Source organism: Saimiri boliviensis, chromosome 4 (genome assembly GCF_048565385.1).
Source record: "Saimiri boliviensis isolate mSaiBol1 chromosome 4, mSaiBol1.pri, whole genome shotgun sequence".
NCBI classification, from domain to species: Eukaryota; Metazoa; Chordata; class Mammalia; order Primates; family Cebidae; genus Saimiri; species Saimiri boliviensis.
In genome coordinates this window covers 34327195-34343384 of record NC_133452.1, presented here as the reverse complement: position 1 = coordinate 34343384, position 16190 = coordinate 34327195, and the positions used below count along the sequence as shown (strand labels likewise).

Genomic DNA, 16190 nt, shown 5'->3' with positions numbered 1-16190 from the left:
TAAAAGGAGACAGCAAAACTGACTGTGGACATGGGAGTCCAACCACCTGGGCTGAATCCCAGTTCCCGTGCTTACTACTTGTGTGATCTTGGTTATGTGGCTTGATCTTTGTAAGCCTCAAATTCCTCTTCTGGAAAATGGGAACAAAACTCATCCCTATAGGATGGTTTGAGGATTAAATACAATAAAATGTAAAGCATTTAGCACAGTGCCAGAAATAGATCAATTATTACTAATAATTAAACAGACATTAGTTATCATTAATTAATATATAAGGTGGTATCTCCTGTGGGGTAGAAAAAAGTAATCAATCTTTTTTCAAAATTGGCATAAAACATTTTCAAACCCATCCAATCCATACCCCTATGACTCTGCTTAGCAATCAATTCTGTGATCATTAGCCTAGGCTTCAGGTTAAATTTAGATAGGGAGAGATCTTGAGTGTACAGCCTGCCAGAATGGTCTTCCTTTTATTATATTATTAGACATATTTTAGTGGATTCTCATTTATTAATCAACTTTTTGTAGGACTGAGTAATCTTAAATAGATACTACAGATTCAGAGCAACTCTGGATGCACTGATTACAGCCAGATTTCTGGATCTGAAAACTTAGAATGAGATATACCAATGCTCTACAGGATACTGTCTACCCATGAGGTCTTACCTGGGTTGCAGAATGTTCTTAGGTATTGCTGTGGCAGCAACATGCAGTCAAGTATGCTAATTATGAAATAATTAAGTGATTTATATTATGACTAAATGGTAATGTTCCTGATAACTGAGAATTATCTATTTTTTGTATCCTTTACTCATTAGTGCCTAAACATCTATTACATACCTACTCAACTAAATTTATTATGCACCTCACTCACACATACACAAAAATAATCATACTCTAAACCTATAACATAATTTATTAGAAAAACATTCCTATTGTAATAACAAAGAAATAAAAGAGGAATTCGGGGTCTACTGAAATGCAATTGCAAGAAACAACATAAAAGGCATAATGACAAAAGGTGGGAATTCAGTTAACCTAAATGCTTGCACAATATAGAATGAGGCTGCCATAGGAATAACGATGACACTGTTTTTATTCCCATACATACTAGGTACATTCTGAAAGAAAATACATTGCAGATAGCACCCAAAAAAATTAATTTGGTGAAATCTCTCAATAAAGGAAAAATAATGGTTTTCAAAAACCAAAGCAAAAGCTTTCATTTCCAAAGGCAGCTTCTACCTATCTCAATACCAAAGTAGACATAGTCTCTAAATAATTTTAAAAAGAAAAGATATGGAAAAGGTAAATAAAGTAATAATTTGAAGTAAGTTTTTTCTTTTATAATAAATTATCCATTTACTTCTCCCTTTCCTTTGATTTCGTTTTTAAAAAAAACATTTTTCTGATTTTATTCTTTCTTCACATCTACTTTCTTCAGTTCTCACATCTTTTTATTTATCTGAGGATGACAGGTATATAATTAAATTAGAGAAAAGCTGTAAGACTTAGGTGATTCCAGGATATTAAGTCTAATAGTATAAAGACCGACAGACTATAGGAAAATTGCTTTTTACATTGTTGGTGATTGTTTTTATGTCTGTAGATGAGGTTACTTTGCCATGCAAGGTTTTAGAGAAGGAACACATTTTTTTTTTCCTGGTGAAGAAATATGTTTCTCTTCATTTTTAAAACTCAATGTACCTATTCAGACTTTCTTTTAAAATCTGGAACGCCATGCATTATTTGATTACATTAAACATGTTGAAATAAAAATAATTACAATATTGAAATAAATTTATTATAGTTATATATTCTAAAATTTGACTGAAAAATATAATTTTTTTTTTCTATATTCCAACATATATCCTGGGTTTAGGGTAAATCTAAGCCCAGAGATGGAGTGTAATCTGCATCTGGTACACCTTCAAGTCTCTAACTTTATAAAGAAAAGGAGAGAGGAAGAGAGCATAGTCAGAACCAAAGCTGTCTCAATGTATTCCTTGCATATTTAGTTTAAAACTAATTGAGATCTCTATCAAGGGAGCAAGAAAAGGGATAATATTTATTAAGTGACAGACACTGTGTTAGAAGGTAACAATAAAACAATGAACAAGGCTAAACAGCCCGTCTTCAAGGAGCTCAAAGTAATTCTAATAAAAGGACTTCCACTTAATTCTACTGAAAGTATGGTCAAAGGTATCTTTCAGGATGCTTAGGCTTCTTATTACATTTGATGATTTATCTTTGAGAAAAATTTTCTAGGCATTTTCACTAACAAAATGCTAGACTACCTTTAACAAAACATCCTCCTCATCATCATTTTCATTATCTGTTTTTCAGTTTTACCTGGTTTCTGTGGTACTTTTCTTATTAGTAGTGAGATAGAACTTTTAAAATATGCTTATGAAACATTTCTATCTCCTCCTTTTAGAAGAACAGTTTATTTCTTTTACTCATTTCTTGGTTAAAGATTTACTATTTTTCTTACTGTTTAGTTTTTTGCATGTTAAAAAGGCTGCTTCAAGACATTTTATGTAAATATTCTCCCAGGCTGGTGTTTGTTGCACATATATGTCTGTGTTTCTATGTGTTACAGATACACATCCTTATATTTTTAAACAGAGAAATTTAAAATTCTATGTCAATAATCTATCAAGATTCTGGGAGAGGATTTTCTACAGCTTTAAAAATTAGTATGTTTTTATCCGTTTGAGAAATATTTGCCAGCACATTTCCCTAGTTTTTAAAAAGATCTGGATTTTTATATTTAACTCCTTGGTAAATGAGAATTTGATTTAGGTAAGTGACCTGAATGGCCATCTATGCATATAAACTGACTGCATTTTTCAGTTAACTCATAGTTAACAGCTCTCCCAATACCATACAAGGGAACAATTCTTCCTTTTCTCACTGATTTATCTTATGAATTTATATGATACTACTGGTTATTTCAGCTTCATTATTACTTTGGCTCTTATGGAAAAGTTCAAAGATAGCTTAGTTCCTAACAACCAGTTGTATTTTTTTCCCCCTTCATATCTATGATTTTTCTTTAAAAAAAAAATCTTTAAAAATCAAACTGCTTCACTAGGACATTTCTAATACACTGGCATCTTTTCATTAATTGGTCTGGTAATAGATACTTTCATTTATAGACTGGGGACTTCAGCACAGGAAGGCTTTTGTATTTGATCTTTATTATCTCTTTTTACACATGCTGGTCTCTTCTTTGACAACACTGATAAACCATGTGCACAATCTATCTCATATCCATCTCTCATTATCAACAATAATAACTAACATTTATCAGTGGCACTATGTATCAGACACCCTGTTAAGAGGTTTACTTTTAGGGTCTTCCTGAATCTGAAAAATCCTGTAAGGTAAGAAATACTACAATCCTCATTTTATGGCTCAACATAATGGCTCATGCCTGAAATCTCAACACTCTGGGAGGCTGAGGCAAGAGGACTGCTGACTGCTTGAGGCTAGGAGTTTGAAAACAGCCTGGACAACACACCAAGACCCTGTCTCTACAAAAAAACCAAAAAATTAAAAATTAGCCAGGCATGGTAGTGTGTGCCTACAGTCCCAGCTACTCGAGTCAGAGGCAGGAGGATTGCCTGAGCTCAGGAGTACAAGACTGCAGTAAGTGATGATTGTATCACTACATTCCAGCGGGGGCCATAAAGTGAGACCCTGTCTCTAAATTAAGAAAAACAAAAACAAAAACCACCTCCATTTTACAGATGAGGAAAATTAGGCTTACTTAAACTTACCCAGAGTCACAAAGCTGGCACAGGTTGTAGCCTATGCTATTCCTATGCCTAAGCATCTGGATCCGAGAGCTACATTGTTAACTACAGTTTTCACCTATCTTTTTTTTCTGTATTCTTGTGTGCTTCTGAAGTTAGTTTTCTATTCTACACTATTGATCTGTTATTTTAAAGTGTCAGCTTTCTCTTTTACCACCTGCAATGTGGAATGAATTGAAGCTTACCTTTTGAATTTCCTTATATTCATTTTGTCTTAGATGTCTTTTTATTTTTTTATTTTTTTTTTTATTTTTATTTTTTTTTTTTTGAGACGGAGTTTCGCTCTTGTTACCCAGGCTGGAGTGCAATGGCGCGATCTCGGCTCACCGCAACCTCCGCCTCCTGGGTTCAGGCAATTCTCCTGCCTCAGCCTCCTGAGTAGCTGGGATTACAGGCACGTGCCACCATGCCCAGCTAATTTTTTGCACTTTTAGTAGAGACGGGGTTTCACCATGTTGACCAGGATGGTCTCGATCTCTCGACCTCGTGATCCACCCGCCTCGGCCTCCCAAAGTGCTGGGATTACAGGCTTGAGCCACCGCGCCCGGCCTTTAGATGTCTTTTTAAAATCAAAATCTTGGGACTCTCTTTTCATGTCTTCATTAATAGAAATTGTTTTCTTCTATTTTATGGAGAACACACTCTAAAATATTCCGTTTCTTACAGCAAAGCATTTTAAGATATGCTTTGCCTTTACTTACTTTCCTTTTTTGGGAAAAGGGGGACAGAATCTCACTTTGCCACCCAGGCTGGAGTGCAGTGGCATGATCTTGCCTCACTGCAACCTCTGCCATCTGGGTTCAAGTGATTCCTGTGCCTCAGTCACCTGAATGGCTGAGATTACAGGTGTGTGCAACCATGCTGGGCTGAGAAACTCGCAGTTTCTACTGCTTTCCTAGGAGATGGAGTCATACCTGTAAGCTAAATCCTAGGTGTGGTCATCTGGTTCAGAGCCCTCCCCTACCACTAGGTCCTGGGCTAGTTAGTCTTTACAGAGAGATCAAGTCAGAACAGCATGATCAATTACTCTAAATTCAATTAAGGATTTAGGAATTAGCACCTGAAACGAACCATAAAAGTATAAGAAGGTCTAATTTTAAGTAATTAACTTACTTCATTAAATGAATATTTACTGGCATGGCAATGTAAAACAGGACAGAAATAGTTTTCAAGTTTCAACAGCATAAAATAAACATACTGTGACAGTTTCAAGTCTCTGTTTGACTAGCTGCATCTTTGTTGAAGAATTTTCAGTGTGGACATATTCACCAATCTCAAAAGAGCCTTGATGGGGTAGTTTTGGAGAGGTACATAGGGCATCTTGACTTTGGTGTATTCCAGGTAATGGAAATGTTCTGTTGTAGCGTTTGCACATTTCAACCTCCTGCTGGGCAACTGAAGAAACAAATCCGTAATTAGTTTAAATCATCATAGCAAAAGCATAATCAAATAAGCCCGAAAACTGTAGCATTCAACAAATAATCAAAAACTGCATAACACATCTTAAAAACTGGGTAACAGTAAGACACACAACTAGCAAAATTTGAAATTACTGGATGCTATAAAATCATAAGGAAGGAAATATAATTTCAGGTCAGGCAGCATTATAATTGAGCTGTGAAGGCAATGTAAATTGGGATGGGAGAATAACTTTAAATATATGTATGTAGAAAAATATTTAAAAATCAAAGGCATAACAGGATTAAGGGAAATGCTAAAATAATAATTATTCACAAGTCTCTTTAAAACAACTATTTTCATATTTCTGTATACTTTTTTATACATACATTCTATGTAAGATATCACAATGTAAATACAATTTAACATTTCTCAACTTAAATGGAAATATTTCTCATATTTCTACAATGGCATCATTACCATTATTAATGTTTTACAGTATCTCATTTAATGAAGCACTATAATTTTTTTTTTTTACATTCTCTTATACTGACTACAGTTGGCTCTCTGTATCTGTGGGTTCCCCATCCATGAATTTAACCAACTATGGCTCAAAAATATTTTTTAAGAAAAGTAACAATAAAAAATACAGTATAACAATTTATATAGCATTTGTACAGTATTAGGCATTATAAATAATCTATAGATTATTTATATGTCCACAGGTTATATGCAAAACTATGCCATTTTATATAAGTGCTAATTTTAGCTTCCACAGATTTGGTATCTCCAGGGGTTCTGGATCCAGTCCTCTATGGATAACAAGAGGTAACTCTATAGTGTTCTCTGTTTTCCCTTATAGATCATGCAAGAATAAGTACTTGATAGCTGACTGTTTCTTTCTTTCTTCCTTTCTTTCTTTCTGAGACAGAGTCTTGCTCTGTCGCCAGGCTGGAATGCAGTGGCGTGATCTCGGCTCATTGCAACCTCCACCTCCTGGATTCAAGCAATTATCCTGCCTCAGCCTCCCAAGTAGCTGGGACTATAGGCGTGCGCCACCATGCCCAGCTAATTTTTGTATTTTTAGTAGAGATAGGGTTTCACCATATTGGTCAGGATGGTCTTGATCTCCTGACCTCATGATCTGCCTGCCTCAGCCTCCCAAAGTGCTGGGATTACAGGCGTGAACCACTGTGATTTTGTTTCTTAACATAATTCCTATTTTGGATTTAATTCTCTAAAGTAAGGAAGTTGGCTCAAAGAGTGAATGTTTTGATGATGATGATGATGATGATGATGATGATGATGATGATGGCAATGAGCACAGCAGCATCTGTGCAGCACTTTCCATTTTTTGGGGTGCTATCACATATACATTACCTTATTTGATCATTTAAAACACATGAATTTGTAACATTTTAAAATGTCTGTCTATATATACAAAGGAGAAAATATATATAAATTCATCATTTAAAAAAGCATTTCCTTAGTTATATAATCTTGAAATGGAAATCCTTCCTAAACATGACATGAAAGAAAGAAATCTCAAAACAGGGATTCATAATGTGGAATCAATGGATGAGCCTTCAGGAAGTCTACGGACTACTGAAATTATTATGGAAATGTGAATGTGTATATGTAAATGTTTCTGGAAAGCAGATTCATAATTTTTATCAGGTTATTCATTGATGGATTACATGAGTCAGAAAATGTTAATAACTGTCAATATTCCTACGGACCCGGACCAATGAATAGATTTTGTGACATGAACATTTAAAGAGTCTTCATTAAAATAAAAAAAACTGGCTAGGCACAGTGTCTCATGCCTATAATCCCAACAATTTGGGAGGTTGAGGTGGGCGGATCGCTTGAGCCTAGGAGTTTGAGACCAGCCCTGGCAAGACAGTGAGACCCTGTCTCTACAAAAAATTTAAAAATTAAACGGGCAGGGTACCATGTGCCTGTAGTTTCCAGCTGCTTAGGAGGCTGACGTGGAAGGATCACTTGAGATTGGAGGTGACGGCTGTCACTGCATTCCAGTGCAGACTGGATGACAGAGCTAATATGATTTTTAAATAATAATAATATTTAAGAACAAGATATATAAATAAATGATCACAATAAAAATTAAAAAGGAAATGACATAACAGGTTTCTTCCATTTCTGACCAATATGGGGTAGGGACTAGATTTACTCTGCTGCTCAAAACTATCAAAAAATGGACAAATTGTATAAAAGAAATAATAACTCTTTCTTTGCAGACATGATTGTCTAAGTTGAGCTAAAGTGGAACGAGGCAAGAGAAGCACACTGGCAGCAAAATTTAATGAAGTTCTCACTCTGAGGTCCTGGCTCCACTTCTGTGTAAAAACTCTAAATGGAATCTAAAAAACCAAAGCACTAGAATTGACTTTAGCAAGGTTTAAGGAGATGAGATCAAAACACAAAAATTATCTCTATGTCTATATACAAGTAATGAAGAACCAAAAACTGAAATTAAAAAAAATGCATATGCTATTTACTATGGAATAAAAAATATGACATACTTTAGAAAAAATGTTATGAAAAATGTGAAAGACCTGTACACTGAAAACTAAAAATACTGCTGAGAGAAAGTGACAAAACAATTTGGCATTCTGTTCACGGAGTGGCATACCCAGTATTGGTAAGATGTAAATTCTCCCCAGATGATCTGTAGCTTCAATGCAGTCCCACTCAAAATTTCAGCAGGTTATTTTTGAAGAAATTGTAAAATAAATTCTAAAATTGACATGCAAATGCATATTATCTAGAACAGCCAAAACAACTTTGAAAAAGAACAGAGAATTAATACAACCTGACTTCAAGTCTTATAAAGCTACAGTATAAAGACAAATAAATAGATCAAAAGAACAGTATAGAGAGCCCAGGGTGTACAAACTATAAAGGCCATTCAGTGGAGAAAGGACAGTTTTTCCAACAAATGGTGTTAGAGTAGTTTGATATTTGTAGGTGAAAAAAAAACAACTTTGATCTACACTTCACAACATGTATAAAAGTAACTCGAAATGAACCACAGATCTAAATGTAAAACCTAAAGCTGTAAGACTTCTAGAAGAAAACAGAGAACACTTTTGTGAGCTTGGGTTAGGCAAAGATTTCTTAGATACAACACTAAAATGCGTAAGAGAACAAATTGATAATTTGCACTTCATCCAAATTTCAAACTTATGTTCTTTAATCTGTTAAGACAATTAGAAGACAAACCAGATTGGGGAGAAATACCTGCAAATTGTAAGCCTGATAAAATATTTGTATACAGAAAACACAAAGAACTCTCTAAACTCAATAGTCAGAAAACAAATAAGTCAACTTAAAAAATGGACAGAACATTTGAAGACACTTTACTGAAGAAGTTATATGGATTACAAATAAGCATTCAAAAAAGGTGCTAAGTATCACTAGTCATTAGGGATAAGCAAATTAAAACCACAATAAAATAGCACTGCATGAATATTAGAATGGCTAAAATTCAAAAGATTGGCTATTTCAAAGTTGGCAAGTACATTCACATACTAATGTTGCGAACGTTAAATGGCACAACCACTTCAGAAAACAGTCTGGCAGCTTCTTAAGAAGTCAAACATACATCTGCAATATGATCTAGCCCTTCTACTCCTAGAAATTCATCCAAGAGAAATGAAAGCTTATGTCCATACAAAGACTTGTATGTGAATATCTGGAGCAGCTCTACTTGTAAAATGTGGATACAACCCCAATGTTCATCAACAGGTGAATGGATAAACAAACTGTGGCATAGCTATACAATTAACACCCAACAATATGAAGAATAAACTGATGAAAAACGCTAAAACACAGATTTATCTCAAAGTAATTATAAGTGAAAGAAGCCAGACAGAAAAGAGTACATGGTCTGTACAGTTTCACTTACATATAATTCTGAAAAATGCAAACTAATTTATAGTTGCTGCCTGGGGTAAGGGTGAGGAAAGAACAGAACACAAAAGGGCACAAAGTAACTTTGGGGGATGATGAGTAAGTTCATTATCCTGATTGAGGCAATGGCCTTACAGGTGTATAAATGTCTAAACTTATCAGATGGGACATTTAAATATGTTTAGTTTATAACATGTCAATTATACTTCAATAAAGCCATTCACCAAAAAAAAGCAAATGAAAAAATTGTGATGAAAGAGGTAATTATTCTTACTATGCAAAGAGTTCCCATAAAATCCATTAAAAACTAATAAACAGAAAAATGGGCAAAGAACCATTAAAGAAAATTCACAAAAGAACTATGTGTCCAATAAAAAGATATTTAACTTCACTATAAATTAAAGGAATTAGTAATAAAAAAGTAAATTAGAAAGTTAGGCTTTTTAAAAATTTATTTATTTATTTATTTATTTTACCTGTTTAACTGACCCTTTGTAACTCAAGATATTTCCTGAGGAACAAATTAAATAAGGGTGGCTAGGTATATACTGAAGCAGTGTTGAAAAAGACGTAACAGTCTAATTGTACAACAGCAGTTGTTTACTATGGTGTATTCATTTAATGAAAGGGAATTTAGCCACTAAAATTATGTATGGAAATGTAGTTAACACAATGGAAAACTGCCCATAATACATTATCAATTGGAAAAAAAATAATTTATAAAACAATATAGTCAGTATACAAAAGGACGACAACTTTTTCAAGTTATCAGTCTTGGTTTTTTCACCAACTATGAGTCTGAGATGATGTGTATAAACAATGCTAGGTCTTTGATCTTTATATTCATGTACTATTTCCTTTAGGCACTCTAAATGAAGAACAGCTCAATAATCATTGGTGTTCTCTCCCTGCAGACCTTGAAAGTAATGAGTACCAAAGGATATTATAAAGGGAGAGGACCTGTTTACACTCCATCCTTTTAGTGATGTACATTCCTCAATACTAATTACTACTTTTAAACAGAAGTGTAGCCTTTTTTTCTCTGTAGATTGTTGTGGGTTTCACTATTATTTTTCATTAAACATTTTGAACATTTCCCCCAAATAATCAGAACACTTATTTAACCTCAACTCTTCAAAGACTGCTTACAGAACAAGAGAAATTTTAAGGCTGTGAAAGAAAATAAAAGTGCTCTATGAACCGGAATTTGGAAGGTTTACATTAGCAGGTGGGTTTTAGGAATAAATAGATCAACAAATGCATATCACATTTCATGATCTTTGTCTTATTTGCTTTTTAAACTTGTCCTTTCAACATTTAATTGTGGTTTGATGCTATGAATGGAAAATAAAACTGGATTTAACTATTTAATGACACTTTCTAACTCCCTGTATTTTCTCTGAGATTGTGTACTTGCCAACCATGATTCACTTTAATCTGGGTGACTGAACATGCATAAAAATGGCCCAGAGGCACATACACCTATATAAGCAACAGTTACACAGGTTAGTAAGATTTCAGTATTTTTCATCTTAATCTTTTTGTCAAACAATTTTCTCAGTATTACGATATGCTAAACACATATTATTATTCTTTCTTAAAAGTGATATTTTAAATTTGAAAAAAAGAAGTAAAAAGCATGGCATAATGATCTCTTTCCTTATTTTTCCAGGTATTAAGATGCCTTTCAAAAGGATTAAAATGACCCAAATGGAAGCTGATAACAAAAATAAATACAAACAATTATGAATACTTGTTTTTGTCATCTAAAGGAAATTTTCTATACAAAAGCCATCTGACTGGTATTCAAGGAGTCAAATTAAACACCCTATTTTATCTTCAGCATCTGTAGTTCTGTGAAGGCAGCCATAAAACAAGATATGCAGAGATATTCACAAAGACTTAGTTTCTCAGATACTAGAAACACAGAAGCTGTTCACAAGTTCTTGTACTCTTCTCCCTCCTCCACCCTCCACAAACGTATACATTAATTTGTGTCAGACTATACAGATTCCATTGTAAAATACTAATAGGTTATACTAGATGACTTCTGATATTCCTTCAAGCTCTATGCTTTTAACATTTCAGGAGTTTTAACACTTTGACATAGGCCATGGTTGGAGTATAATTTTGCGATTAAGTAACTATATTTCTTCACTTTAGCATTACTTTTTGTGTTAATTTTTCCATCTTTAAAATTTAGCTCTGATCAAACCTGTTATGTTTAACACTTGTAATTTTAACAGTATCATTCCCATCTTTTCCTTAGTTTCTGAAGAACTGTCATGGACCATGCACTAAGCAGGTTCTGGATATACAGACACTGGACCCACTTGAGGTTTCAGCCTTCCAAAGGAGAATAAATTACTGCAAGGTGCTAAGGGGTATAGCAGATGAATGGACAGACGATGAGAGCACAGAGATGGCAACTGTATTTGCTTAAAGAAATATTACATTCATCAAAACTTCTGGCTATCATTCGGGATTCCAAATTTTATAAAATTAAAACATTCTTAAAATGTTTTTATGATGGACAGTCCTTTGATTTATAGAATAAGCTTGGTGCTTTGTGTATGTTCTTAAGTTAAACAATTATGAAAAAATAATGTGGTTTTCTTAAGAGATTTTTATCTTTATAGGAGGAAGAATGGAGGAAATAAGATATTTTAATCCACTGCCCTTGGCATTTGAAGCAAATGCAAGGTTTGCTATTATTACAATCTATGTACTTACATTACTGACTTTATAATAAAGTGAAACTGGAATCACAACATATTCTTTCTCTTACATTATATTAATAATAAGATTCTCCTTTGGTTCACCATTTAATTCCTTTGTTCAAGACATTTATTATATATAGCCCTGTTACTATATATGGTCATCTTACTGGATACCTAATTTCTTTAGCTATAAACTATTATATTTCCAGTTATACTATCATTCCTGCAAGCTGGTAGTTCTGCTTATCCAGTTTGCCAGCATTTAGCAGTTATATAGCATTTTCCGTCTCTTTCTCTAACATCTGTAGTGAATGTTCAAGGACTTACAATGTTTTTTGTTGTATTTTACCTGGCGTAACTTGTTTCTCCTTCGGCTAATCTTGAGATTCTGAGTGGATGGATCCAAGAAGTTCTATAGACTAACACTTCAATTCTGGTAGGCTGGCTGTGTTTGAGGTCCTGATAGTCATTTTATATTTCTTTGACATACCTTGTAAGTCAATCCGAACTTTGAAGTATTACTAATAAAACTGTTCAAAATCTATACAGTAATGTGTACCAGACTTAAGTCTCACAGCCAACCAAATGAGACAGCATCTACTAGCATATGGCAAATTGATAAGCTGGATATCAAAACTGAATAAACTATCTGCAAATCCCCTACAGCACATGCTATTCTGCTCTTGTTGGTTCCTATTCTATTATCAATCATCATACAGAATGTTATCCAACTGAAAATATGTCATACACATACTGCTACAGAGAATTGCTACAATTCCCCGACTGCAGCCTAGTTCATGAACTCTAAAAACACAGGCATTACACAGAGATATAGCGGGTTTGGTTTCAGACTACCGCAATAAGGCATATATCTCAATAAACCAAGTCATATGTTTTAAACTTTCTAGTGCATATAAAAGTTATGTTTATACTATACTGTAGACTATTAATTATGTAATAGCATTATATCTGAAAAACCAGTGTATTTACCTTAATTAAAAACTACTTTATTGCTAAAAATGCTAATAATCATCTATGTCTTCGGTTAACCATAGTTTTTTTTTGCTGGAGAGTCTTGCTTTGTTGTTAATGGAGGGTCTGCTGACTGACAAACATGGTGGTTGCTGAAGGTTAGGGTGGCTCTGGCAATTTACACAACAATGAAATTTGCTGGACTGATTGACTCTTACTTTCACGAAAGATTTCTCTGTAGCATGTGATGCTATTTGATAGCATTTTACCCAGAGAAATTTTTTCAAAATTAGTCAATCCTCTCAAACTTTGCCAGTGTTAAATTTATGGAATTTTCTAAATCTTTTGTTGTCATCTCAACAACGTTCACAGCATCTTCACCAGGAGCAGATTTCGTCTCAAGAAACTACTTCCTTTGCTCATCCATAAGAAACAACTCATCCATTCTAGTTTGATCATTAGATTGCAGTAATTAATTCACATATTCAGGTTCCACTTCTAATTCCAGTTCTCTTGCTATTTCCACCAAATCTGCAGTCACTTCCTTCACTGAGGTCTTGAAGCCCTCAAAGTCATCCATGAGGGTTAGAATACGCTTCTTCCAAACTTGTTAGTGTCCATATTTTGACCTCCTCTTGTGAATCATGAATGTTCTTACTGACATTTAAAAAGGTGAATCCTTTCCAGGCTTCCAATGTACTTTGCCCAAATCCATCAGACGAATCACTAAGTCTGCTATGGAATTATGAAATGTATTTCATAAATAAGACATGACAGTCAAAATTACTCCTTGATTTGTGGGCTTCAGAATGGATGATGGGTTAGCATGTATGAAAACAACATTCATCTCCTTGGACATTTCCATCAGAGCTCTTGCATGACCAGGTGCATTGTGAATGAGAAGTGATATTTTGAAAGAAATCTTTTTTTTTCTGAGTGGTAAGTCATAACAGTGGGCCTAAAATATATAATAAACTGTGTTGTAAAGGAATGTGCTATCATCCAGGCGTTGTTGCTCCATTTATAGAGCAGAGCAGATGTAGTATAATTTTCTTTTTTTTTAATTACACTTTAAGTTTTGGGATACATGTGCAAAACATGCAGGTTACATAGGTATACACTGCACTCACCAAACTGTCATCTATATTAGGTATTTCTCCTAATGCTAACACTCCCCTGGCCCCTCACCCCACAACAGGCCCCCAGTGTGTGATGTTCCCCTCCTTGTGTCCATGTGTTCTAACTATTCAACTCCTACTTATGAGTAAGAACATGTGGTGTTTGGTTTTCTGTTTCTGTGTTAGTTTGCTGAGAATGATGGTTTCAATCTTCATCCATGTCCCTGCAAAGAACATGAACGCATCCTTTCTCGTGGCTGCATAGTATTCTATGGTGTATATATGCCACATTTTCTTTATCCAGTCTATCACTGAATGGGAATTTGGGTTGGTTCCAAGTCTTTGCTATTGTGAATAGTGCTGCAATAAACATACATGTGCATGTGTCTTTATAGTAAAATGATTTATTATCATTTGGGTATATATCCTGTAATGGAATTGCTGGGTCACATGGTATTTCTGGTTCTAGATCCTTGAGGAATTGCCACACTGTCTTCCACAATGGTTATACTAATTTACACTCCCACCAACAGTGTAAAAGTGTTCCTATTTCTCCACATCCTCTCCAGCATCTGTTGTTTCCTGACTTTCTGATGATCACCATTCTAACTGGTGTGAGATAGTATCTCATTGTGGTTTTGATTTGCATTTCTCTAATTATCAGTGATGATGAACTTGTTTTATATGTTTGTTGGCTGCATAAATGTCTTCTTTTAAGAAGTGTCTGTTTATATCTTTCGCCCACTTGTTGAAAACAACCCCGTTTGTTTTCTTGTAAATTTAAGCTCTTTGTAGATTCTAGATACTAGACTTTGTCAGATGAATAGACTGCAGAAATCTTCTCCCATATTGTAGGGTTGCCTGTTCATTCTGATGTCAGTTTCTTTTGCTGTGCAGAAGCTCTTAAGTTAATTAGATCCCATTTGTCAATTTTAGCTTTTGTTGGCATTGCTTTTGGTGTTTTAGTCATGAAGTCTTTGCCCATGCCTATGTCCTGAATGGTACCGTCTAGGTTTCCTTCTAGGGCTTTTATGGTTTTAGGTCTTATGTTTAAGTTTTTAATCCATCTTGAGTTAATTTTTGTATAAGGTGTAAGTTTCAGTTTTCTGTATATGGCTAGCCAGTTTTCCCCACACTGTTTATTAAATAGGGAATCCTTTCCCCATTGCTTGTTTTTGTCAGGTGTGTCAAAGATCAGATGGTTGTAGATGTATGGTATTATTTCTGAGGCCTCTGTTCTGTTCCATTGGTCTATATCTCTGTTTTGGTACCAATATCATGCTGTTTTGGTTACTGTAGCCTGTAGTATAGTTTGAAGTCAGGTAGTATGATGCCTCCAGCTTTGTTCTTTTTGCTTAGGATTGTCTTAGCTATATAGGCTCTTTTTTTGGTTCCATATGAAATTTAAAGTAGTTTTTTCTAATTCAGTGAAGGAAGTCAATGGTAGCTTGCTGGGGATAGCACTGAATCTATAAATTACTTTGGTCAGTATGGGTATTTTCACTATACTGATTCTTCCTATCCATAAGCATGTAATAGTTTTCCATTTGTTTCTGTCCTCCCATAGTTCCTTGAGCAGTGGTTTGTAGTTCTCCTTGAAGAGGTCCAGTGCAATTCTTAAGAGCTCTAGGATTTTTGGAATGGCCAATGAGCAATGAGCATTGACTTAAAGTCATCAGCTGCCTTAGCCCTAATAATGTTCAGCCTGTCCTTTTTTTTTTTTTTTTTTTTTTTAGATGAAGTCTTGCTCTGTCACCCAACCTGGAGTGCAATGGCATGATCTTGGCTCACTGCAGCCTCTGCCTCCTGGGTTCAAGCAATTCTCCTGGCTCAGTCTCTTGAGTAGCTGGGATTACAGAACACATGCTTACATACCTGGCTAGTTTTTGTATTTTTAGTTTAGATGGGGTTTCATCATGTTGGCCAGGGTGGTCTTGAACTCCTGACCTCAAATGATCTGCCCACCTCAGCCTCTCAAAGTGATGGGATTACCAGGCATGAGCCACTGCACCTAGCAGGCTGTCCTTTAAAGCTCTGAAGCCAGGTTTGACGATTTCTCTCTAGTGATGAAAGTATTGGAGAGCATCTTCTTCCAATACACAGCTGCTTCATCTCCACTGAAAATCTGTGGTTTTGTGTTGTCACCTTCATCAATGATCTCAGCTTGATCTTCTGGATAACTTGCTACAGCTTCTACACATCACTTACTGCTACACATTGCACTT

General features: G+C 34.8%; 1 protein-coding gene across 17 annotated transcripts in view; it reads right to left on the bottom strand.

The window, feature by feature from the left end:
• The window catches only part of AHI1 (Abelson helper integration site 1), a 226017-nt gene that overhangs the window by 135735 nt on the left and 74092 nt on the right, over nt 1-16190 (bottom strand). For all 17 annotated transcript variants that reach the window (XR_012517180.1, XR_012517181.1, XM_074397418.1 and 14 more), the window contains one exon: nt 5020-5216. Coding sequence is in view for 15 of the 17 variants with exons in the window: in XM_074397418.1 (XP_074253519.1) it covers nt 5020-5216 (197 nt within the window). In the remaining 2 variants the exon portion in view is untranslated. The remainder of the gene's footprint in view (nt 1-5019; nt 5217-16190) is intronic.